Source organism: Malaclemys terrapin, chromosome 1, assembly GCF_027887155.1.
Source record: "Malaclemys terrapin pileata isolate rMalTer1 chromosome 1, rMalTer1.hap1, whole genome shotgun sequence".
Taxonomy (NCBI): domain Eukaryota; kingdom Metazoa; phylum Chordata; order Testudines; family Emydidae; genus Malaclemys; species Malaclemys terrapin.
In genome coordinates, this window is record NC_071505.1 from 224,190,721 (window position 1) to 224,212,629 (window position 21,909).

Here is a 21,909-nt window from a genome sequence, read left to right on the forward strand (position 1 = left end):
AAAAACAAAGCCCCTAATATTGGGACATCTAGTCACCCTAGTTTTCTTCAAGAAAATCTTTAGATAGGTTTGAGCCACTTTGCACCATTTATGGCTCTGATCCTGCATTTAAGACATATGAGTAGCTTTACTCTTGCAAATCCCATTAAAGTTCTGCACGATTTTACAAGATTGGGGCTAAGATTTCAACAGTGCCAATAGGAAACCACCCACAGCATAAACAGAGTACGTAGAGTTCATAGAATCATAGAGTGGCTAACAGAGGGAGTTTGACTGGGAGTTCGCCTGGGGAGAGCCCACTGCGGCTTTCATCTTGCAGGCTTCTCCGAGTAGTTACTTCAACAGCTGAGGAAGATCTGAGAAGGAACGTAATATAGATGGTGAGCATTCAGCTGTTGTGACCTGCACAGGATATGCCATGTTAGTCTTTCTTCCACAGGATAGAACCAACTTTGTCTGTACAAACTGCAAACTGGTCTCCATATTGGAAGAGAAGGTTCAAGGTCTGGAGAAACAAGTATCTGCGTTTCATAAGAGAAAATGAAGATTTCTTGGACAGATGTCAGGATATGCTTCTATGGGCACAACATTCTGAAGAATCAGAGCAGGCTGCACAACAGGGACAGAAGGACAATGAAGAAAATTGGCAGCATGTGACCTCCAGAAGAAGAAAGAGGAACATCCATATACCAGCAATGCAGATACAGGTGAGCAACCGTTTTCATGTTCTCTCCACAGGTACTAATGTGGAGAGTGGACTAGATGATACATCTGAGGGAAGGGAGCAGAAGGAGACTCCACCAATTGAAGGCATGAGATGCACTGTCCTAGGGATGTAGGTTCCATGACCACCGCTCCCAAGAGAAGAAGGTGGGTGGTGGTGGTCAGGGACTCCCTCCTAAAGGGGACTGAGTCATCTATCTACTGCCTCGACTGGGAAAACTGAGAATTGTGCTGCTTGCCAGGAGCTAGGATTCATGATATGACGAAGAGACTGCCGAGACTCATCAAGCCCTCGGATCGCTACCCCTTCCTGCTTCTCCACATGGGAACCAATGATACTGCCAAGAATGACTTGAGCGGATCACTGCAGACTATCTGGCTCTGGGGAGAAGGATAAAGGAGTTTGAGGCGCAAGTGGTGTTCTCGTCCATCCTCCCTGTGGAAGGAAAAGGCCCGGGTAGAGATCATCAAATAGTGGAAGTCAACGAATGGTACACAGGTGGTGTCGGAAAGAAGGTTTTGGATTCTGTGATGATGGGATGGTGTTCCAAGAAGAAGGATTTTTAGGCAGAGATGAGCTCCACCTAACGAAGAGAGGGAAGAGCATCTTCACACGCAGGCTGGCTAACCTAGTGAGGAGGGCTTTAAACTAGGTTCACTGGGGGAAGGAGACCAAAGCCCTGAGGTAAATGGGGAAGTGGGATACCAGGAGGAAGCACAAGAAGGAGAGCGCAAGAGGGGAGAACTCCTGCCTCATACTGAGAAAGCAGGATGATCAGCGAGTTATCTTAAGTGCCTATATACAAATGCAAGAAGCCTGAGAAACAAGCAGGGAGAACTGGAAGTCCTGGCACAGTCAAGGAATTATGATGTGATTGGAGTAACAGAGACTCGGTGGGATAACTCACATGACTGGAGAACTGTCATGGATGGATATAAACTGTTCTGGAAGGACAGGCAGGGCAGAAAAGGTGGGGAAGTTGCATTGTATGTAAGAGAGCAGGATGATTGCTCAGAGCTCCAGTATGAAACTGCAGAAAAACCTGAGAGTCTCTGGATTAAGTTTAGAAGTGTGAACAACAAGGGTGACGTCATGGTGGGAGTCTGCTATAGACCACCGGACCAGGGGTATGAGGTGGACAAGGTTTTCTTCAGGCAACTAACAGAAGTTACTAGATCACAGGCTCTGGTTCTCATGGGGACTTCAATCACCCCGATATCTGCTGGGAGAGCAATACAGCGGTGCACAGACAATCCAGGAAGTTTTTGGAAAGGATAGGGGACAATTTCCTGGTGCAAGTGCTGGAGGAACCAACTAGGGGCAGAGCTCTTCTTGATCTGCTGCTCACAAACAGGGAAGAATTAGTAGGGGAAGCAAAGTGGATGGGAACCTGGGAGGCAGTGACCATGAGATGGTCGAGTTCAGGATCCTGACAGAAGGAAGAAAGGAGAGCAGCGGAATACAGACCTAGGACTTCAGAAAAGCAGACTTTGACTTCCTCAGGGAACTGATGGGCAGAATCCCCTGGGAGAATAACACGAGGGGGAAAGGAGTCTAGGAGAGCTGGCTGTATTTTAAAGAATCCTTACTGAGTTTACAGGAACAAACCATCCCAATGTGTAGAAAGAATAGTAAATATGGCAGGCGCCCAGCTTGGCTTAACAGTGAAATCCTTGCTGATCTTAAACACAAAAAAGAAGCTTACAAGAAGTGGAAGCTTGAACAAATGACCAGAGAGGAGTATAAATATATTGCTCTGGCATGCAGGAGAGAAATCAGGAAGACCAAATCACACTTGGAGTTGCAGGTAGCAAGGGATGTTAAAAGTAACAAGAAGGGTTTCTTCAGGTATGTTAGAAACAAGAAGGTGGTCAAGGAAAGTTTGGGCCCCTTACTGAATGGGGGAGGCAACATAGTGACAGAGGATGTGAAAAAAGCTAATGTACTCAATGCTTTTTTTGCCTCTGTCTTCACGAACAAGGTCAACTCCCAGACTACTGTACCGGGCAGCACAGTATGGGGAGGAGGTGACCAGCCCTCTATGGAGAAAGAAGTGGTTCAGGACTATTTAGAAAAGCTGGATAAGTCCATGGGGCTGGATGCGCTGCATCCAAGGGTGCTAAAGGAGCTGGCGGATGTGAATGCAGAGTCATTGGCCATTATCTTTGAAAAGTCATGGTGATCGGGGGGAGGTCCCGGATGACTGGAAAAAGGCTAATGTAGGGCCCATCTTTAAAAAAGGGAAGGAGAAGGATCCGGGGAACTACAGGCCAGTCAGCTTCACCTCAGTCCCTGGAAAAATCATGAAGCAGGTCCTCAAGGAATCAATTCTGAAGCACTTAGAGAAGAGAAAGTGATCAGGAACAGCAGCATGGATTCACCAAGGGCAAGTCATGCCTGACTAATCTAATTGCCTTCTATGCTGAGATAACTGGCTCTGTGGATGAGGGGAAAGCAGTGGACGTCTTTGATAGCTGCTTTCAGCTACCTGAAAGGGGGTTCCAAAGAGGATGGATCTAGACTGTTCTCAGTGGTACCAGATGACAGAACAAGGAGTAATGGTGTCAAGTTGCAGTGGGAGAGGTTTAGGTTGTATATTAGGTGGAATCTCCTTCCTTAGAGGTTTTTCAGGTCAGGCTTGACGAAGCCCTGGCTGGGATGATTTCGTTGGGGATTGGTCCTGCTTTGAGCAGGGTGTTGGACTTGATGACCTCCCGAGGTCCCTTCCAACCCTGATATTCTATGATTCTATGAATCATCCCATACCTGCAATACTATGCGGTCCCACCAGTCTGTGCTTGTTTGCTGGGCCCAGAATCGGCGTTCCACTGTATCAACATGCCCCAATGCCGCCATGATATCCCAATTACCACATCCCGTGCTTTTAGGAACATGTGTGTCCATGTCCTCCTCACAATCTTCCTCGTGCTAGCGGCTCCTAGTTAGGCTCTGCACATACTGCAAGATAATGCGCGAGGTATTTACAATGCTCACAAAAGCAGTATGCAGCTGAGTGGGCTCCATGCTTGCTGTACTATGGCGTCTGCACAGATAACCCGGGGAAAAAAAGGCATGAAATGATTGTTTGCCGTTGCTTTCAAGGAGGGAGGGAGGGAGGGGAGACTGACAACATGTACCCAAAACGAACCGCAACAATGTTTTTGCCCCATCAGGCATTGGGAACTTAACCCATTATTCCAATGGGCAGCGGGGACTGTGGGATAGCTACCCACAGTACACCACTCTGTGAGTCGATGCTAGCCATGGTATTCAGGACACACTCCGCCGATCTAATGCACTTAGTGGGGACTGTATAAAATCGGTTGCTAAACATCGACTTCTATAAAATCGACCTAATTTCGTAGTGTAGACATATTATTTCAGTCTGCTTCCGCCTCTGGGTAGAGATATGAGTTATGCCTAGTTATCAAATTGGCCAGGCCTCCATACACTGTGGGGGTTGTGCCTGGGTACTACAGAGGCTCCTACAGCCTTAGTGACACAGGCTACAAATGGAGTTTGCTTTTGCGGCTGTGGCCCAGATGCTCTCCGGACGTGGTTTAGTTTCTCTCCCTAATCCAGAGCCGCCCTGGAGGGAGAGAGACAGAAAACTGCAGCACCCGCTCCCTTCTCCCTTGGGGCGAAGCGGTGCAGCGCACAGCACTTCGTGTGAGCGTCCCGCAGCCCTTGCTCCAACGCACGGCACCAGCCCCAGCTCCAGCTCCGCGCCTCCCCCACTACCAAACACCCGCAGCAGGCGCCCGCCTCCCCTTCGCCAGCGACTGACAGCGCTTGCGCCGCCCGGCTTCTCCGCTTGTGCTCCCGGCTGCCGCCGCTGCCCCGCCATGGCCGCTTCCTCCTGGCGCCCCGCTCCGCCGCGGCCCGCCACCCACCTGATCTTTGACATGGACGGTCTCCTGCTGGGTGCGTAGCCCGCGCCTCCGCTGCTCCCGCCCGGCCCCGGCTGCTCTCACGCCAGGCTGCGGCCGTGTGGGGCAGGGCGGTTCGGCCCCTTCCTGCTGCCGCGCCGGGCGCAGCCGCTTGTGTCCCTGTCCAGGGGTGGCACAGCCCGCGCCGGTGATTGAGTGGCGCCCTTCGCTGCTAGCCCTCTCTGTGCGGGGGCAAGCTCGAGCTGGGTCCCTGGGCTGCTGCAATTCTGACCATTGCTCCACTCTCCTGTGCCCTTCTCACTGAATAGGGATGCCACCAGGGTGTGCCGGGGTAGCTATGTAAGCCCAGCCTGCTGTGGGGATGAAAGGGGGTTGCAGTCCCCAGCCTGCGAGAGTCCTCTGGCCTCCTTGGTGTACAAGGTACCGGGCTCCAATCCAAACATCTGATTTGAGGGGGAAACAGTGGGACAATTTACAGCTCCAGTGCAATAGGCAGGACTGGGGCAGCTGTTTGGAGAAACACATTATTAGTAGAAAAGTTGGTGAGTGGGCTTGGTCTCATTTCAACCGGGTTGGTTGCTTCCTGTAATAAGTAAGTAAAACACACTGTTCTGCAGTGCTACTTCGAACGACTACAGCTCTACAGTAGTGCTGTAACTGGGCCTTGATTTCACTAGTTCGTGGGACTGTTAAGCACATACATAAGTGCCTGCAGGATGAAAGCCTTACTTTGCACCACTACTGTAGATTACTGTAATCCTTGTGTACGGATTTTGGTTCTGATAAGTAATTGGCCTGTCATAGTGTAGGAAACCAAACTTTTCACCTGGAAGAATTCTGGAAAAGCATGGTTTGGGTGTGTATGCCTTCCCCTGAAGAAAGGGAGGAAGAGAGAGGTCCTTTTTGTTTATCCCATCATATAAATTAATTTTTCTGTTTCCCTTCTGGAAAATATCCATTGTTACCCTTCCACATTCATTGTCTCCATTTAATTTAAAGGGGCATCAGTTCAAAAATATTGTGCAAACAAATTTATTTACCCGTGTTGCTCATAGTACCTTGCATTATACAAGAAAAGAAAAAAAAATATTTAAAGGCTCATTAACATTACTATTTAGGCACTTTGTTCACCTTTTGCAGTTCTCTCATCAGGGACAGTGCCAATCAGTGAAGTCAGTATCACATGTTTATACTCAATTTCACTTTCAGCTTCTAAGTGCGGCACTGCAGGGGGATATTATTTTGTCTAAACCCCACTGTTTTCATTGTTTGTTTGTTTTTTAAATGGAAATATTTATATTGGTCTTTAGGATTTTGTTCTTGTTAGTTTTGAGTATTTTTAATTTAAATAGAAGTTTTACAAACTTCTAGCAGCCCAGATGCTCCTCTAAGTCAGAGTCTAATTTACCAACATGAGTAAACATTTATTCCTGAGGGAATTCTGCACACAATATTTTAGAATTCTGCAAATTTTATTTGTCAAATAAATGTGGAGGCTCCAGCATGGCTTTGGGGAGCACAGGCCACTGGCTGCACAGAGGTGGGAGATTAATGTGCAGCTCCCCCTGGGACACAGACTCAGCAGTGAGGCTAGGGTGACCAGATGTCCCAATTTTCTAGGGACAGTCCCGATTTTTTGGGATTTTCCTTATATAGGCTCCTATTCCCCTCCACCCCCCTGTCCCAATTTTTCACATTTGCTGTCTGGTCACTCTAGGTGAGGCTGCACCCAACCCAGACATAGCGCAAGGAACGGGCCTGCCCCAGAAATACCCTAGACCCTGCCCCTCTGTGCCAGTTGCACCAGTTGTGGGCAGGCAGGCTCAGCAAGGTAGGATCCAAGTGTGGAGGGGCTTAGTGTGGGGGGATCCAAGTGTGGGTTGAGAGGGCTCCGGGTGGGTCAATCTGGGTGCGGGCAGCTCAGTGTGGGATCTAGATGGACAGGGGCTTGTTCGGGGTTTCTGGGTGCAACGGTAATGGGACTCTGCAGGGGGGTCCAGGTGAAGGTGGTTGAGGCTCAGCAGGGGGCGGGGTCTGGGTGTGTGGAAGATAGAGCTTGGCAAGGGGGTATGGGTGTGGGCTCATTGTGGGGTCCAGATGCAGCTAGGTGGAGATCCGGGTGTGGGTGGCTCGTCAGGGTGGTCCAGGTGCAGGGGGAGTGGGGCTCATCGGGGGCGCTTCTGAGTGTGTGTGTGGGGGTTAGGCTTGGCGGGAGCATCTGCGTATGAGGGGATCTGGCTGCACAGTGGTTGGGCGGATGGGGCAGTTGATCCTGTACAGGAATCCATCCCGCTGCAGCTGAGGAGTGATGGGTGCAGGAAGCAGGGGGAGAGAAGGAGAGGGGAGAGAGAGAGTTTGCAGAGCTTCCTGCAGCCGGGGGAGAAATCTGGGGATGGGTCTGACCTGGCCCTGGATGCCGTGCAAGGGAAGAGGAAGTCCTGTCCTCCCCAGCCCTGACGGGACTAGCAGCTGAGCCGGGCACAGGGTGGGAGCCACCAGCCGGGTCTTCCCCAGTCCCACCTCCCCACAGTGATTTGCCTCGATGCTGGCTGCCCTCGGCCCCCAAAACAGACTGCTGGGGAGGGTTGCATGACTGCTTTTGTGGCTTCCCTTTGCTTCCCCATCAGGAAGTCCTTTTTCTGCAGGGAATATACATTCTGCGCATGCGCAGTGGTGCAGAACTCTTCCAGGAGTAGAGTATGTAGGTCCTGAGCTTGCAAATACTTATATATATGAATAACTTGAATAACTTTATGCTCATGAGCAGTCTCATTGATTTTTAATTGTACTTCTCTTGTATAAGTGTGTTTAAGATTGGTGCTTTAAGTTACAGACAGTGTCCAAAGGCATTTTTGTGAAAGACCATACTGTCTCTAGTTAAAAATAATACTCTTATAATACTTGAGAGTCTGTCTTTATTAGGTACCACAAAATGAAATTAATTAGCCTTCTGAGTCTTGTTTAATCCCCCAGACTCAGGGGGTTCATACAGTGAAGCAGCTTTAAGATTTTCCTAGAATATGAGCTGTACATCATACTGGGAAATTAATTATATGGGATCCCAAGTTCTTGGACCTGAGATTGCTGTGTTTGGGACACTCCAGGTATTAAACCTGCTCTTCACTGTTATTAAATTAATCTCTTCCAGGCTGTTATAGATAAATACCCTAGTTTTTGTGTCACTTTCTGGATTTGTTAAAATAAAAGTCAAACTTCAGCTACAGCATCTTGTGTGCAGATGCTCTGATTTAGTGAAGTGCTTGGGCCAGCTGGATTAAGACTAACTTTTTTTCCTTCCTTCAAATTGTGAAGTAGTTTTCAGATTAAAATTGTATTTTTCAGTAATTCTTATACTAAAACACTAAAGTGATTCCTTCTTAAAAATGAAGGAAACGTACATACACAAAAATGCATTTAAAGAAGAGTAAAATGATAATGGGAAAATGAGAATATTTGTAGTTCTGATTAAAATATACCTTAGTGTCTTCCAGTACAAGGCACAGTGGGACACCACCTTAATGACTTTATTAATGCACACCATTATAAATTAGGTATCAGAGGGTTTATGGCTTGTTTCAACCTTTACCTGTCTTGGGTTCTGTCACAACTTTAATATGGTCTTTGTGAGTATACATGGTAAACAAGAGCTGTGAAGTTTAGAAAGCAAAAAGTCAGGCAGTCAGGTGGCTTCCAGAATTTGATCCAATGTAGTGGTTCTGTCTTTCATGTGGTTAAAAATGTCTGGAGCAGGGTGGATTTGATTTAAATCACATTGACTTAAATCATGATTTAAATCACTGGTCAGGAAGACTAGATTTAATCATGGTTTTCTACATAAAAGTGCATTCTTGCAGGTTGTTATAACCTTAATACATATTCTTCACAACTCAGAGATAGAGATAGATGTAGATTTCATTTTTAGAAGGTACATTTTTAAACAGTGACTTATTTTGAAAACTTTTCAGATTAGTTTTACAGCTATATCAGAAAATGAATGATTGTTTGTTTTTTTTCATTTACCGAAGGTAATTGAAGCAGATATTTATGAAGTCATTGGGAGGTGAACGATCTCCAATTCAACAGGTTAATCATTAATATTTGGAGGATTTTCTTGCCATGCTGTATTAGGAGGAGAACATCACCAGACAGACATTTAAATTGTTTTGTTTAACTAAAACAACAACATTAAGTATTCTGGATTTTTTTTCTTCAACAGCAAACATATAATATTTTAACAAAACAAGCATATGTCCCTCGCTTCTCACATTTATCTCCAGACTTCTTCTCCTTGTCCAAATCTATTCCGCCCCCAACAATCTTCTATTCATTGAACTTTTTGAAACTTTGCACTTTTAGAGAGTGCTAAGGGATTGACTCTGTGTACACAAATTTGCAGAAGGACAATAGAGTTGAGGTCTGTTATTTCTCTCCTCTGTATATTTATTTATTTATTTAAAAACATTTTTGCTATTAACAAGCATGTTACCTCTGGAGACACAAATCCACAGTTTGAGAACTGCAAAACTAAACATCTCCGGTGGTATCTTCTAGACTGAGCACTAAGTCCCACTGGGTAGATAGAAAGATTAATCTAAATAATCTATACAAAAGCCTGTGGAACCCCATAAGATTGGGTCCCTAATCCATGAACTATTGGAACTCGTTTACAAAACTTTTCTTAAACATTACATGAATATATTGTCTCATACTATAGAATTAGAATGTATAATCCCTATTCCATGAGATATCTTTGAGCTATAATGTATCTTAATTAAAACTATCTTTAAATAGGTTTTTTCCTCAAAAAGCATTTTATCAAAAAAATCTGATTTAAATAAAAAAATATCAATTTTTTTTATTAAAAAAATCATTGATTTTTATCCAGCCTGGTCTGGAGTAATTAAATTATTTTTGGGGGAGAGAAATGAGTGGTTAGATACTTATGATATTCTCTTCTAATTATGTACATACTAGTGCTCTGAGCAAGGATGAGCAGCACAGTAATATTGACATAAACATGGAGTGAGATCAGAGTCTGACCTTTAATTTTGGTTTGATGTTTTTGATATTAAGTTAATTTTAATAGTTTAAAGGAAGAAAATATCGTAACCTAAATACTGCATATGAATGTTGAAGAAATAAATCATATACATACTTTTTAATGTCAAGTAAATCTGCATGGAACAACATTTTAAAAGAGCATTGCCAAAATTTCAAAAGTGGATGCCTTAAACTAGTCCTTTGTATCCTTTGTTAGGCACCTAAAGAAGTGGCTTGATTTTTCAAAATTGTTGAGCACTTAGCCACTCCCATTAAATTGAATTGGAACTACTGAGTGCTCATCATTTTTGAAAATTCTAGGCACCTATTTTTATGCTTAAACTATTAGCAGAATTTTAAGCAACTAATTTTGAAAGTCTTGGTCTAAAGAAATGTTAACAGTTGAGTTGTAATTTCTGCAATATTGAAAATTGAACTTGCTTTGCAACTGATCAAGGGGCAGCAACAGTTGTGAAATGTATCAAATTAGTGCCTGTCTCTCCCCCAAGTTCATTTAACATAGTTGAGTTTGATAAGTTGTCCTTTATTTCCACCTTGAGATGCCATCTGAACTGGGCTAGGGGCAGCAACTTCTCTGTTCCCTGTAACCATCTATGGAAATCCACCCCCATTTGTCTGAGTCCCTCTGTTGCTCTAGTCAAATCACTGTGCAAAGCATTTTTTTCCCCCTTCAGTACAATGTATTTTTAATAATTTTGGTTCTCTTTCTTCAGCAGTTTTTTTTTTTCCTTTTGGATTGTCTTCTCTTTGCCCTTGGGCTACTGGATAAAATTTTAGCATGTGCCCTCCTTTCCCCCTTTTTTAACACGATTTATCATGTGCACATTACCGGCAGAATCTCCCTAATTAAACAACTAAAATAAATAGCATTTTTATTGGAAACTCTCACAGTTCATTAATTATAGTGAAATAATCAGTCACTATTCTAATATACAGTAGTAACATTTGTTTAAAGCCTCTCTTTTATTTTACATATGCAGCAAGATTTAGTAAAGTAGTTTAAAAGTGGTACAGACTTCACTGTGTAGTACAACCCCCAGAGAGTAGGAATAACTAAATTTAAATTTTTGATGTACTGCTGAAGAGTTTTTTTTTTTTTTTAAACAGCATTTTTATGGTGCAGAATCACCACATGCTTTCCCTAAAGCAAAGGAGAATATTTTATTCTTAATAATAAATGCTTGGATCTTATATGGTAGGTTATTTTTAGGACCCTTTAGTTTTTGCTTAAAGAGACCTACTTTTTACAATTGTGAGAATCTAATGGAATTAAATCTCTAACCACATACATGTTTGTTCATCACTTACTGTGTGGGTTAGCTGGCTAAAATAAAATCCAAAGAACAGAAGGGCTTTCAGACACCTACACATAGTTGATCCATTTATTATTTTTAGGGCATGGTGTCTCTTGTTTGATCCCGACATTTCTGCACATGAGACTGACATTTAATATATGGAAGCAGGAAAAAAAGTCTACTGAATTAGCAGAAAGTATACAACAGCTAGCATAACATGTTCTGAAGGATATCTATATTATATATGTATATATGATTTATCTTCTAAACTTACATATGTTGACTTTCAAGTCAATGACAAGCATGATATTTTTATAATACTAGATAATAGCTTTTTCAATGTCAAGTGTTCATTATCATCTAGTGGCTCCAAACCATAAAGATTCAACTGGGATTTATCACAATTGAGTGCCTCATTTATGTAAGAGGAGACTGTGTGTGTAGATTTTTTTAATTTTTTTATTTTTTTTTGTTCCGCATTAGTCTTCTTACCATCTGGTATGATTGAGTAAGCTAAAACGGAATAGTTATCATTTTGTATATTAATAGAATAATGTTATTTGGCCTTTTAATGTGTAGACAAAAAGAATGATCTGGAAAGTAAGGGCACGTCTTCACTGGCAACGTTAAAGCACGTGGCAGCGCTTTAACATGGTTTGTGTAGTCGCGGCACAGCACTGGGAGAGAGCTCTCCCGTCCCAGCGCTCTAAAAATCCACCTCCATGAGGGGAATAGCTACCAGCACTTGCAGCACCCAGGTGGGGTGTTTTTGTACATCCCTGAGTGAGAAAGTTGCAGCACTGTAAAGTGCTAGTGTAGACAAGCCCTAACCAACATCTGGCTGCATCTGTCTGATGACCAAAGAACAGTTGGAAAATCGTTTCAGGAGACATCATTAGAACCATTTATGTTACTTGCCCAGCATTACCCAAAACAGGTGTTTTGAATGGGGTTGGGTGAGAAGAGTCTCTAGGAATACAGCAGTCTTAATCAAGAATACCATTTTGTTTCGTTATGTACATATTGAAAGGATTATGGCTGTACCCAGGAGAGCCACGTTTAAAAGGACTGCATCTGCAGTTATGGAGCTTGAGTCCTTACGCTGGCTTTATGCCAGTGTAACTACATAACAATTTCTCCTGATTTACACTGGCATAAGTGAGAAGAGAACTGGCCCCGCGCCACTTCCCGCAGCTCCCATTGGCCAGGAATGTGAACCACGGCCACTGGGAGCTGCAGGTGGCCATGCCTGCAGATGGTCAATGTAAACACTGCCTCGCAGCCCGCCAGCAGATTATCCTGACGGGTCGTGTGTGGCCCGTGGCCCACAGATTGCCCACCACTGTTCTAAATTGTTACCTCACTATAGGGATGGGGATGACATGAGTATATTTTGAAATGCTTTTGAGATGAGTTCTGAATTGAATCGTGTGGCCCTGAGGATATGGTATGGTGTCTGACCTCCTTGTCAAATCTGTGAGCCACTGGCACATCCTCTCCAATTCCAGGCCATAGTGTCACTGACACTCTTGTTCTGTCTGGTTGGTCTTGCGTTGTCTCCTCATGCCAATGCTTCTTCTCCTGTTTCCAGTCAACAAGTCACATGGCCTCCCAAGTGCAACGTTTTTCTCTCAAACTTCAGCTTATCCTCCTCTCTGGGTTCTGCAGAATTGATGAACACACTCTGGATGGAGTCCGGCTGCTGTACTGGTGACTGCATACACTCCTATTGGCCTTTTCTCTGATTCCCTTTGTCCCGTGGGGCATCTGCCTGCCCTACATACAAACTGGGACCCTCCACTGGGTACTGGTCGGGGCCTGGTACCCCATTTCTTCATGAGCATCCCCTCAAGTGTTGTGTCTCATGTCCTTACCTGTGTTTGGGATGGAATCCTGTATTCCCCCACTCTTAAACAGAATGCTGGGCTAAGCCACCGCGTGCATTTACCAGCAGATCTGACTGTCACCTGTGGTTCTTCCCTTGGGAGCTGGTGATTGTTGGTGAATACACTGGCCCATAACAGCCTTCTTAAACCAAAGTATTCTTTGCTTTGCTCCTATTGTTAAGTATAACACGAGAAAAAAGATTTAAAAACCAGCAGAAGGTCTATATGCTTATCTACCTTACATGGAGTCCGATGTAGGTCTGTCTTACCTCAGCCTCTAGAGTCTGGGTTCACCTTCACTTTCTTTCTCTGTGCATTACTTACAATTCAGGTGCAAGTTGTGGTGTTCTCCTCCTTGGTTTGGTTTTCTCAGATGGGTTAACCTGTTCAGTTCAGCATAAGTCAGGGATAGCAAAATTAAAGTCAGTAATCCTGGGTTATTGTCCACATGTTTGCATGTATTGACATGCTTATTGAATTAACTCAGTGTGTATACAGTAAGCCCTTCAATAACTAGGTTAAGAGTCAGTAAACCTCCTCTCAGCAATCAGTCAAACACCTACAACTTCTAGTATTCATAAATTAATACCGGCAGCTCCAAATCCATCACAATGAATAAGCTATACACCTCTAGACAGAAGAAGATTTAATTTTGCCCTTTTTACTCTTATCCTGTTCTTATTAGATCTTAAATAAATATGATATGAATTCTGCAGCCTGTGCAGTGTAATAATGGGTAAAACTGAGCTAATATTTGAAGGTAAACCACAAGCAACTAAAATAATTTATTCAAGAATATTGTGGAATTTGTCAAATAAATTTAAATAAATACATGGATTTATTTATCAGCCCACCTCAATAGCTGAGGAATAATTTTTAAACAAGGCCAAATAATTCACAATAACAACAACAATGTTTTAAATAAATTATCTAGGGACGAGCATTCAAATAAGTATGTTAGGTCTTGATCCTGCAATGTCTTGTGCACAAGCAGATCCTCTGCAGAGTCCTGATGAAATCATTGAGCAGGGATCTTCCCATTAGCAGCATGTTGCAGATTCAGAGTTTGAAGTGGAAATTAGTCCTGTCCTTGCTGATGTGTACTAGTTGTTATATGCTTCTACCTAGAGATTTTGTCAAATTAAAAATCATAATTGTTTGTTTAATTTTAGTTCAGTTTGGACTCTTGAGAATGATCTAGTCAATTTCACTTCTGGTTGTAGCAAATTCCCAAGTACTAGCCCAATGCTTATCAATCTTTCCCATTTGCAATCCTAGTCCTGGTGCCCTTCAAACAGGCTCCTCCTCCCATCCTGTCCATAATCCCCTATCCAAAAGCAGCACCACTTTTTTCCTGAATCCTCTGCATTATTTCTTCTGAAAGTGCTATACAGTAACTCCTCACTTAACATTGTAGTTATGTTCCTGAAAAATGTGACTTTAAGCGAAACAATGTTAAGCGAATCCAATTTTCCCATAAAATTAATGTAAATGAGGGCGTTAGGTTCCAGGGACATTTTTTTCACCCAACAAAAGACTATATATATACATATACATACCCCCTCATTTACATTAATATATACACATACATATACACATACATGCACAAACACACAGTGTAAGTTTTAAACAAACAATTTAATACTGGTACACAGTGATGATGATTGTGAAGCTTGGTTGAGGTGGAGGAGTCAGAGGGTGGAATATTTCCCTTACTGCTAAATGATGAACTAGCAATTGACTGAGCACTCAAGGGTTAACTCTCTCACTCTACAAGGTAGCAGGAATGGAGGGAGCTATGCGCATTTCCCCTTTAAGTACACTGCCTTGTTAATTAGATCAGCTTGCTGAGACCTCAGCTGCTGCAAGCTCCCTCTGTCCTGAGCCCTGGTGTGTCCCCCCTGCTGCTCTATGGAAAATGGGGTAAGTGGGGTGCAGGAGCAGAGGGGAGGGGGACACCCTGATATTTTCCGCCCTCTTCCTGCCCTTCTCCCCATACAGCAAGCAGGAGTCTCGGGGAGCAGCTCTTAAGGCAGAGGGCAGGAGCAGCACATGGCAGTGTGGGGAGGGACAGCTGCAATTTCTAGCCTGCTGGGCAGCTGCTGCACAGGGAACTTAGGGGAGCAGGGAGCTGGTGGGGGGCTGCCAATCCACCCTGGTTCCAAGCCCCCACCAGCTAGCTGCAACGGGCCGCTCTTCCTGCAAGGAGTAGACAAAGCAGGCGGCTGCCAAACGACATTAGAAGGGAGCACAACTTTAAATGAGCATGTTCCCTAATTGATCAGTAACGAAACAACATTAACCGGGACGATTTTAAGTGAGGAGTTACTGTTTTGTTCAATAATGCTTTAAGGCTATGTCCTGCAAGTGGATCCACACATGCTGGGGGAGGATCTGTTGCTTTATTGGTGCATGTACTATAAATGTGAAATGCGTGTGTGCATGCCCGCATACACATACACACAGAGAAAACTACACTAGAGCCAAATGTGAAACTTAGGAAAAGGCAGGTGTTAGTAGTGGGAGATTCGATCATTAGAAACATAGATAGCTGGGTTTGTGATGACCGGGAGAACCGTATGGTGACTTGCCTGCCTGGTGCGAAGGTTGCGGATCTCTCGAGGCATCTAGACAGACTTATGTGTAGTGCTGGGGAGGAGCCGGTGGTCGTGGTACATGTAGGTACCAATGACATAGGGAAGGGTAGGAGAGATGTCCTGGAGGCCAAATTTAGGCTACTAGGGAAGAGACTGAAATCCAGGACCTCTATGGTGCATTCTCAGAAATGCTCCCAGTTCAACGTGCAGGGCGAGGTAGGCAGGCAGAGCTTCAGAGTCTCAATGCGTGGATGAGACGATGGTGTAAAGAGGAGGGGTTTACATTCATTAGGAACTGGGGAAACTTTTGGGATGGGGGGAGCCTATAAAGGAGAGATGGGCTCCATCTAAACCCAAGTGGAACCAGACTGCTGGCACTAAATATTAAAAAGGTTGTAGAGCAGTTTTTAAACTAGGAGATGGGGGAAAGACGACTGCTGCAGAGGAGCATGTGGATTGGACAGAGACTTCTCTTAGGAGAGAGTCTAATGATAGACAATCTCCAGGTTATAGTCAGGAGCAGAGGATGAAAGAGGATAATGGAAGGGCCAAATCAGATGATAAACATTCACATAAAAAAGAATCTGACACATCAGAAAAGGGCAGACAAATAAACAGTGACAAGTTTTTAAAGTGCTTGTACACAAATGCTAGAAGTTTAAATAATAGGATGGGTGATAAAGGAGGATATTGATATAATAGGCATCACAGAAACCTGGTGGACTGAGAGCAATCAATGGGACACAATCATTCCGGGGTACAAAATATATCGGAAGGACAGAACAGGTCGTGCAGGTGGGGGAATGGCACTATATGTGAAAGAAAATGTAGAATCAAAATACAAATCTTAAGTGAATCCACATGTTCCATAGAATCTCTATGGACAGAAATTTCATGCTCTAATAAGAATATAACATTAGGGATCTATTATCGACCACCTGACCAGGACAGTGATAGTGATGATGAAATGCTAAGGGAAATTAGAGAGGCTATCAAAATTAAGAACTCAATAATAGTGGGGGATTTCAATTATCCCCATATTGACTGGGAACATTTCACTTCAGAACGAAATGCAGAGATAAAATTTCTCGATACTTTGAATGACTGATTCATGGAGCAGCTGGTACGGGAAACCACAAAGGGAGAGGCAACTCTAGATTTAGTCCTGAGTGGAGCGCAGGGGCTGGTCCAAGGGGTAACTAACAGGACAGCTTGGAAATAGTGACCATAATACAATAGTGTTCAGCATCCCTGTGGTGTGAAGAACATCTCAACAGCCCAACACTGCGGCATTTAATTTCAAAAGGGGGAACTATGCAAAAATGAGGGGGTTAGTTAAACAGAAGTTAAAAGGTATAGTGACTAAAGTGAAATCCCTGCAAGCTGCATGGGCGCTTTTTAAAGACACCATAATAGAGGCCCAACTCAATGTATACCCCAAATTAAGAAACACGGTAAAATAACTAAAAAAGAGCCACCGTGGCTTAACCACCATGTAAAAGAAGCAGTGAGAGATAAAAAGACTTCCTTTAAAAAGTGGAAGTCAAATCCTAGTGAGGCAAATAGAAAGGAGCATAAACACTGCCAAATTAAGTGCAAGAATATAATAAGAAAAGCCAAAAAGGAGTTTGAAGAACGGCTAAACAAAAACTCCAAAGGTAATAGCAAAATGTTTTTTAAACAACCGGTGGGGCCCCTTGATGATCGAGATACAAAAGGAGCGCTTAAAGATGATAAAGTCTTTGCAGCGAAACTAAATGGATTCTTTGCTTCAGTCTTCACGGCTGAGGATGTTAGAGAGATTCCCAAACCTGAGCCGTCTTTTGTAGGTGACAAATCTGAGGAACTGTCACAGATTGAAGTGTCACTAGAGGAGGTTTTGGAATTAATTGATAAACTCAACATTAACAAGTCACCGGGACCAGATGGCATTCACCCAAGAGTTCTGAAAGAACTCAAATGTGAAGTTGCGGAACTATTAACTAAGGTTTGTAACCTGTCCTTTAAATCGGCTTCTGTACCCAATGACTGGAAGTTAGCTAATGTAACGCCAATATTTAAAAAGGGCTCTAGAGGTGATCCCGGCAATTACAGCCCGGTAAGTCTAACATCGGTACCGGGCAAATTAATCGAAACAATAGTTAAGAATAAAATTTTCAGACACATAGAAAAACATAAATTGTTGAGCTATAGTCAACATGGTTTCTGTAAAGGGAAATCATGTCTTACTAATCTGTTAGAGTTCTTTGAAGGGGTCAACAAATATGTGGACAAGTGGGAATCCAGTGGACAGAGTGTACTTAGATTTCCAGAAAGCCTTTGACAAGGTCTCTCACCAAAGGCTCTTACGTAAATTAAGCTGTCATGGGACAAAAGGTAAGGTCCTTTCGTGGATTGAGAACTGGTTAAAAGACAGGGAACAAAGGGTAGGAATTAATGGTAAATTCTCAGAATGGAGAGGGATAACTAGTGGTGTTCCCCAAGGGTCAGTCCTCGGACCAATCCTATTCAACTTACTCATAAATGATCTGGAGAAAGGGGTAAACAGTGAGGTGGCAAAGTTTGCAGACGATACTAAACTGTTCAAGATAGTTAAAACGAAAGCAGACTGTGAAGAACTTCAAAAATATCTCACAAAACTAAGTGATTGGGCAACAAATGGCAAATGAAATTTAATGTGGATAAATGTAAAGTAATGCATATTGGAAAAAATAACCCCAACTATACATACATGATGGGGGCTAATTTAGCTACAACGAGTCAGGGAAAAGATCTTCGAGTCATCGTGGATAGTTCTCTGAAGATGTCCACGCAGTGTGCAGAGGTGGTCAAAAAAGCAAACAGGATGTTCGGAGTCATTAAAAAGGGGACAGAGAATAAGACTGAGAATATATTATTGCCCTTATATAAATCAATGGTACACCCACATCTCGAATACTGTGTACAGATGTGGTCTCCTCATCTCAAAAAAGATATACTGGCACTAGAAAAAGGTTCAGAAAAGGACAACTAAAATGATTAGGGGTTTGGAACAGGTCCCATATGAGGAGAGATTAAAGAGGCTAAGACTCTTTAGCTTGGAAAAGAGGAGACTAAGTGGGGATATGATAGAGCAGGCCTGCACAACATGTGGCCCGGGGGCCGCATGTGGCTCACGTAGGCTCACTGTGCGGCCTGCGGGGGTCAAGTAGATGGACTCACTGTGCGGCCCGCGGGGGGGGGGGTGAGTAGGCAAGCGGCGGGTGAGGGAGGGGGGCTGTGTATGAGAGCGGGCGGGCAGTGGCGGGGAATGAGTAGGCGAGCCGGGCGGGTGGAGGGCTGAGGAGGTGAGCGGGCGGGCAGTGGCGGGGGGGGCAGGTGAGGCAGGGGAGGGAAGGGCTGAGGAGGCGAACGGGCGGGAGTGGCAGGCGGGGGCACGTGAGGCGGGGGAGGGAAGGGCTGAGGAGGCGAGCGGGCGGGCAGTGGCGGGGGGGCAGGTGAGCCGGAGTGGTGGGGGGCTGAGAAGGCGAGTGGTGAGTCGGTGGCTGATCTGTTCTACTGATCTGGTCTGGCTCCCATCCCCTCTCCCAGGGCCGGCTCCAGGCACCAGCAAAACAAGCAGGTGCTTGGGGCGGCACATTTCTAGGGGCGGCATTCTGGCGCCGGCCATCAGAGGTGCTGACTTGGGGGCATGGGGAAAAAGTGCCCTTGCCGCCCCAGCTCACCTCCTCCCCTGAGCGCGCTGCCGCCGCTCAACTTCTCCCCCTCCCTCCCAGGCTTGCCACGTGCGAAACAGCTGTTTCGCGCAGCAAGGCTGGGAGGGAGGTGAGCTGGAGCGGGGAGTGGTTCCTCTACCCCCCCATTACTTCCTGCGCCCCCCCACCCTAGCTCAGCTCTGCTCCGCCTGCTCCCCTGAATGCGCCGCTGCTCCGCCCTCCCTCGCCTGAGAGGGAGGGGGGGGAAGCGGAGCAGCAGCACGCCCAGGGGAGCAGGCGGAGCGGAGGTGAGCTAGGGCGTGAGGTCACGGGGGGCCTGCAGGAACCAATGGGTGGGGGAGAAATGCAGCACGCCAGGGGAGGAGGTGGTGCTGGGGATTTGGGGAAGGGGTTCGGAAAGGGTGGAGTTGGGGTTGGGCCGGGGGCAGAGGGGCATGAAAAAGAAAGGGGAGGCGGCTAAAATTTTTTTTTGCTTGGGGTGGCAAAAATCCTAGAGCCGGCCCTTCCCTTCCCAAGAGTTGCAGCTGTCTGGAGGTGCCTGCCTTCCACGCCTTCACACCTCATTCATTCAACAGGGCAATTGATTACAAAGTGGGGGGAAGATCTTATTCTACTTCTACCAAAAAGACATTTTTCTTCTACCTTAATTATACTACCTTAGGGGCCCACTATAACATATTACCGAGGTTCAATACTGCTGTTTTGGTGGGGCGGCGCTGGGGAAGGAGGGTTTGCTTCCGTGGGGCAGGTGGCACGGCGGCGGGGTTGTTTTGGCGGAGCTGGGGGGTTGTTTCCGTGGGGCGGGCGGTGCTGGGGGGGGTTGGCGGAGCTCGGGGAGTTTCGGCCCTCAGCTGTTTTCTTTGGAGTAATATGGCCATCGCCGCTTTACGTGTTGTGCAGGCCTGTGATAGAGGTATATAAAGTCATGAGTGATGTTGAGAAAGTGGATACGGAAAAGTTTTTTACTTATTCTCATAACACTGTTCTACAGCCAAAATGCTTCTGAAATAAATGTAGTCAAACTTGACTAATTCTGGGTCACTGAGAACGAAAATGATGCTTAAAATTGTTGATTGGCTCTAGTTTTCAAGATATGCTGTTGGGTCAGTATGTATGACCCTTGACTTGGGAATGGCGGAGCATAAGTGAGTTATAAAGGGAAGGGATCTCAATTTAAACCAGAAATGACTAAAATACATCTTTGACTGGATCTATGAATAAATCTATGACTGGGTTTGGACAGTACTTGCTTTTTAGGCAAAACAACGAATGATGCAATCTGAAGCTGGTATTGCGTCATACATGATATGAATTGCATCATGTTATTCCTAGAAGTCATGGATGATGCAATCATAACAAAGCTTACATCACTCTGCTGAACAAATTGACCTATATCAGCTTTAGAAATCATACAGTGTCGTGCTCTCTTATTTGTCAGTGTTTGATTTTGCAAAGGGATACATTTCTGTTTAGCCAAAGTGAGCAGAGATGCCTCGTACTTGTGTGAACAGTGCAGATAACTTCTGCTATGTTTGTGGTGAAGTGACTTTTGCATCACAAAAGCGCAGTATAACCACTACGGTTAAGAAAGCCTATCACCTTTATTTTGGCTGCAAAATTGGAGATCAGGACAAGAGGTGGGCCCCACACATATGCTGCAACACTTGTGCAACAAATCTTCGCCAGTGGTTGAACAGGAAAAGGAAATCTATGCCTTTTCTAGTGCCAATGATTTGGAGAGAGCCAACAGATCATACCAGCAATTGTTACTTCTGCATGGTGCCTCCAGTTGGGAAAGGTGTGTCAAAGAAGAAAAAGTGGACTGTGCATTATCCAAACATTCCATCAGCTATACGCCCAGTACCCCACGGAGAAGGACTGCCAGTTCCTGATGCACCAGAATCATTCTCACTTGAGTCAGACGAGGAAGAGGAAGAGGATGAAACTTCTGGTCCTGAACCATCAATGTCACAGGACCCACATTTTCTCCCATCCTCCTCCTCTGAACCACACCTCATAACACAAGGTGAACTGAATGACCTTCTCAGGGATTTGGAACTACCGAAGAGTAAGGCAGAGCTGTTGGGCTCCAGACTACAGCAGTGGAATCTCCTGGCAGGTGATGTTAGGGTTTCCATGTTCTGTGACCGTCAAAAGGATCTTGTCCCATTCTTCTTCATGGAAGGTGATCTTGTAGCCTGCAACAACATCGATGGTGTGATGGCAGCCCTCAACATCGTTCACAATCCAGATAAGTGGAGACTGTTCATTGATTCATCGAAGACGAGTCTTAAAGCTGTTTTACTGCATAATGGCAATGTTTTGCCATCAATTCCAGTTGGTCATGCAGTCCATATGACGAAAACCTATGACAACATGAAACAACTTTTGAGGTGCATAAACTATGACCAACATCACTGGCAGCTTTGTGGCGATTTGAAGGTTGTTGCTCTCTTGCTTGGTCTGCAGACTGGATACACAAAGTACTGCTGTTTTCTCTGTGAATGGGATAGTCGTGCAAGAGATTCCCACTACATCAAGAAAGATTGGCCACTCCAACAGTCATTGGAGCCTGGGAGGAAAAGTGTTCAGCATCCACCACTTGTTGAATCAAGGAAGATTTTGTTACCACCCTTACACATCAAGCTGGGTCTGATGAAGAACTTTGTCAAGGCCATTGACAAAACACAAGCAGCTTTCAAGTCCCTCCGTGGAAAATTTCCAAGGTTAAGCTAAGATAAAGGAAGGTTTCTTTGTTGGT

The 21,909-nt window shown here is 44.8% G+C and overlaps 1 protein-coding gene across 1 annotated transcript in view; it reads left to right on the forward strand.

The window, feature by feature from the left end:
- The first annotated feature begins 4,496 nt into the window (after positions 1-4,496).
- The window catches only part of PUDP (pseudouridine 5'-phosphatase), a 156,105-nt gene continuing 138,692 nt past the window's right edge, over positions 4,497-21,909 (forward strand). Inside the window, exon 1 of the mRNA XM_054008260.1 lies at positions 4,497-4,648. Within this exon, the coding sequence (XP_053864235.1) occupies positions 4,570-4,648 (79 nt within the window). The 5' untranslated portion in view covers positions 4,497-4,569. The remainder of the gene's footprint in view (positions 4,649-21,909) is intronic.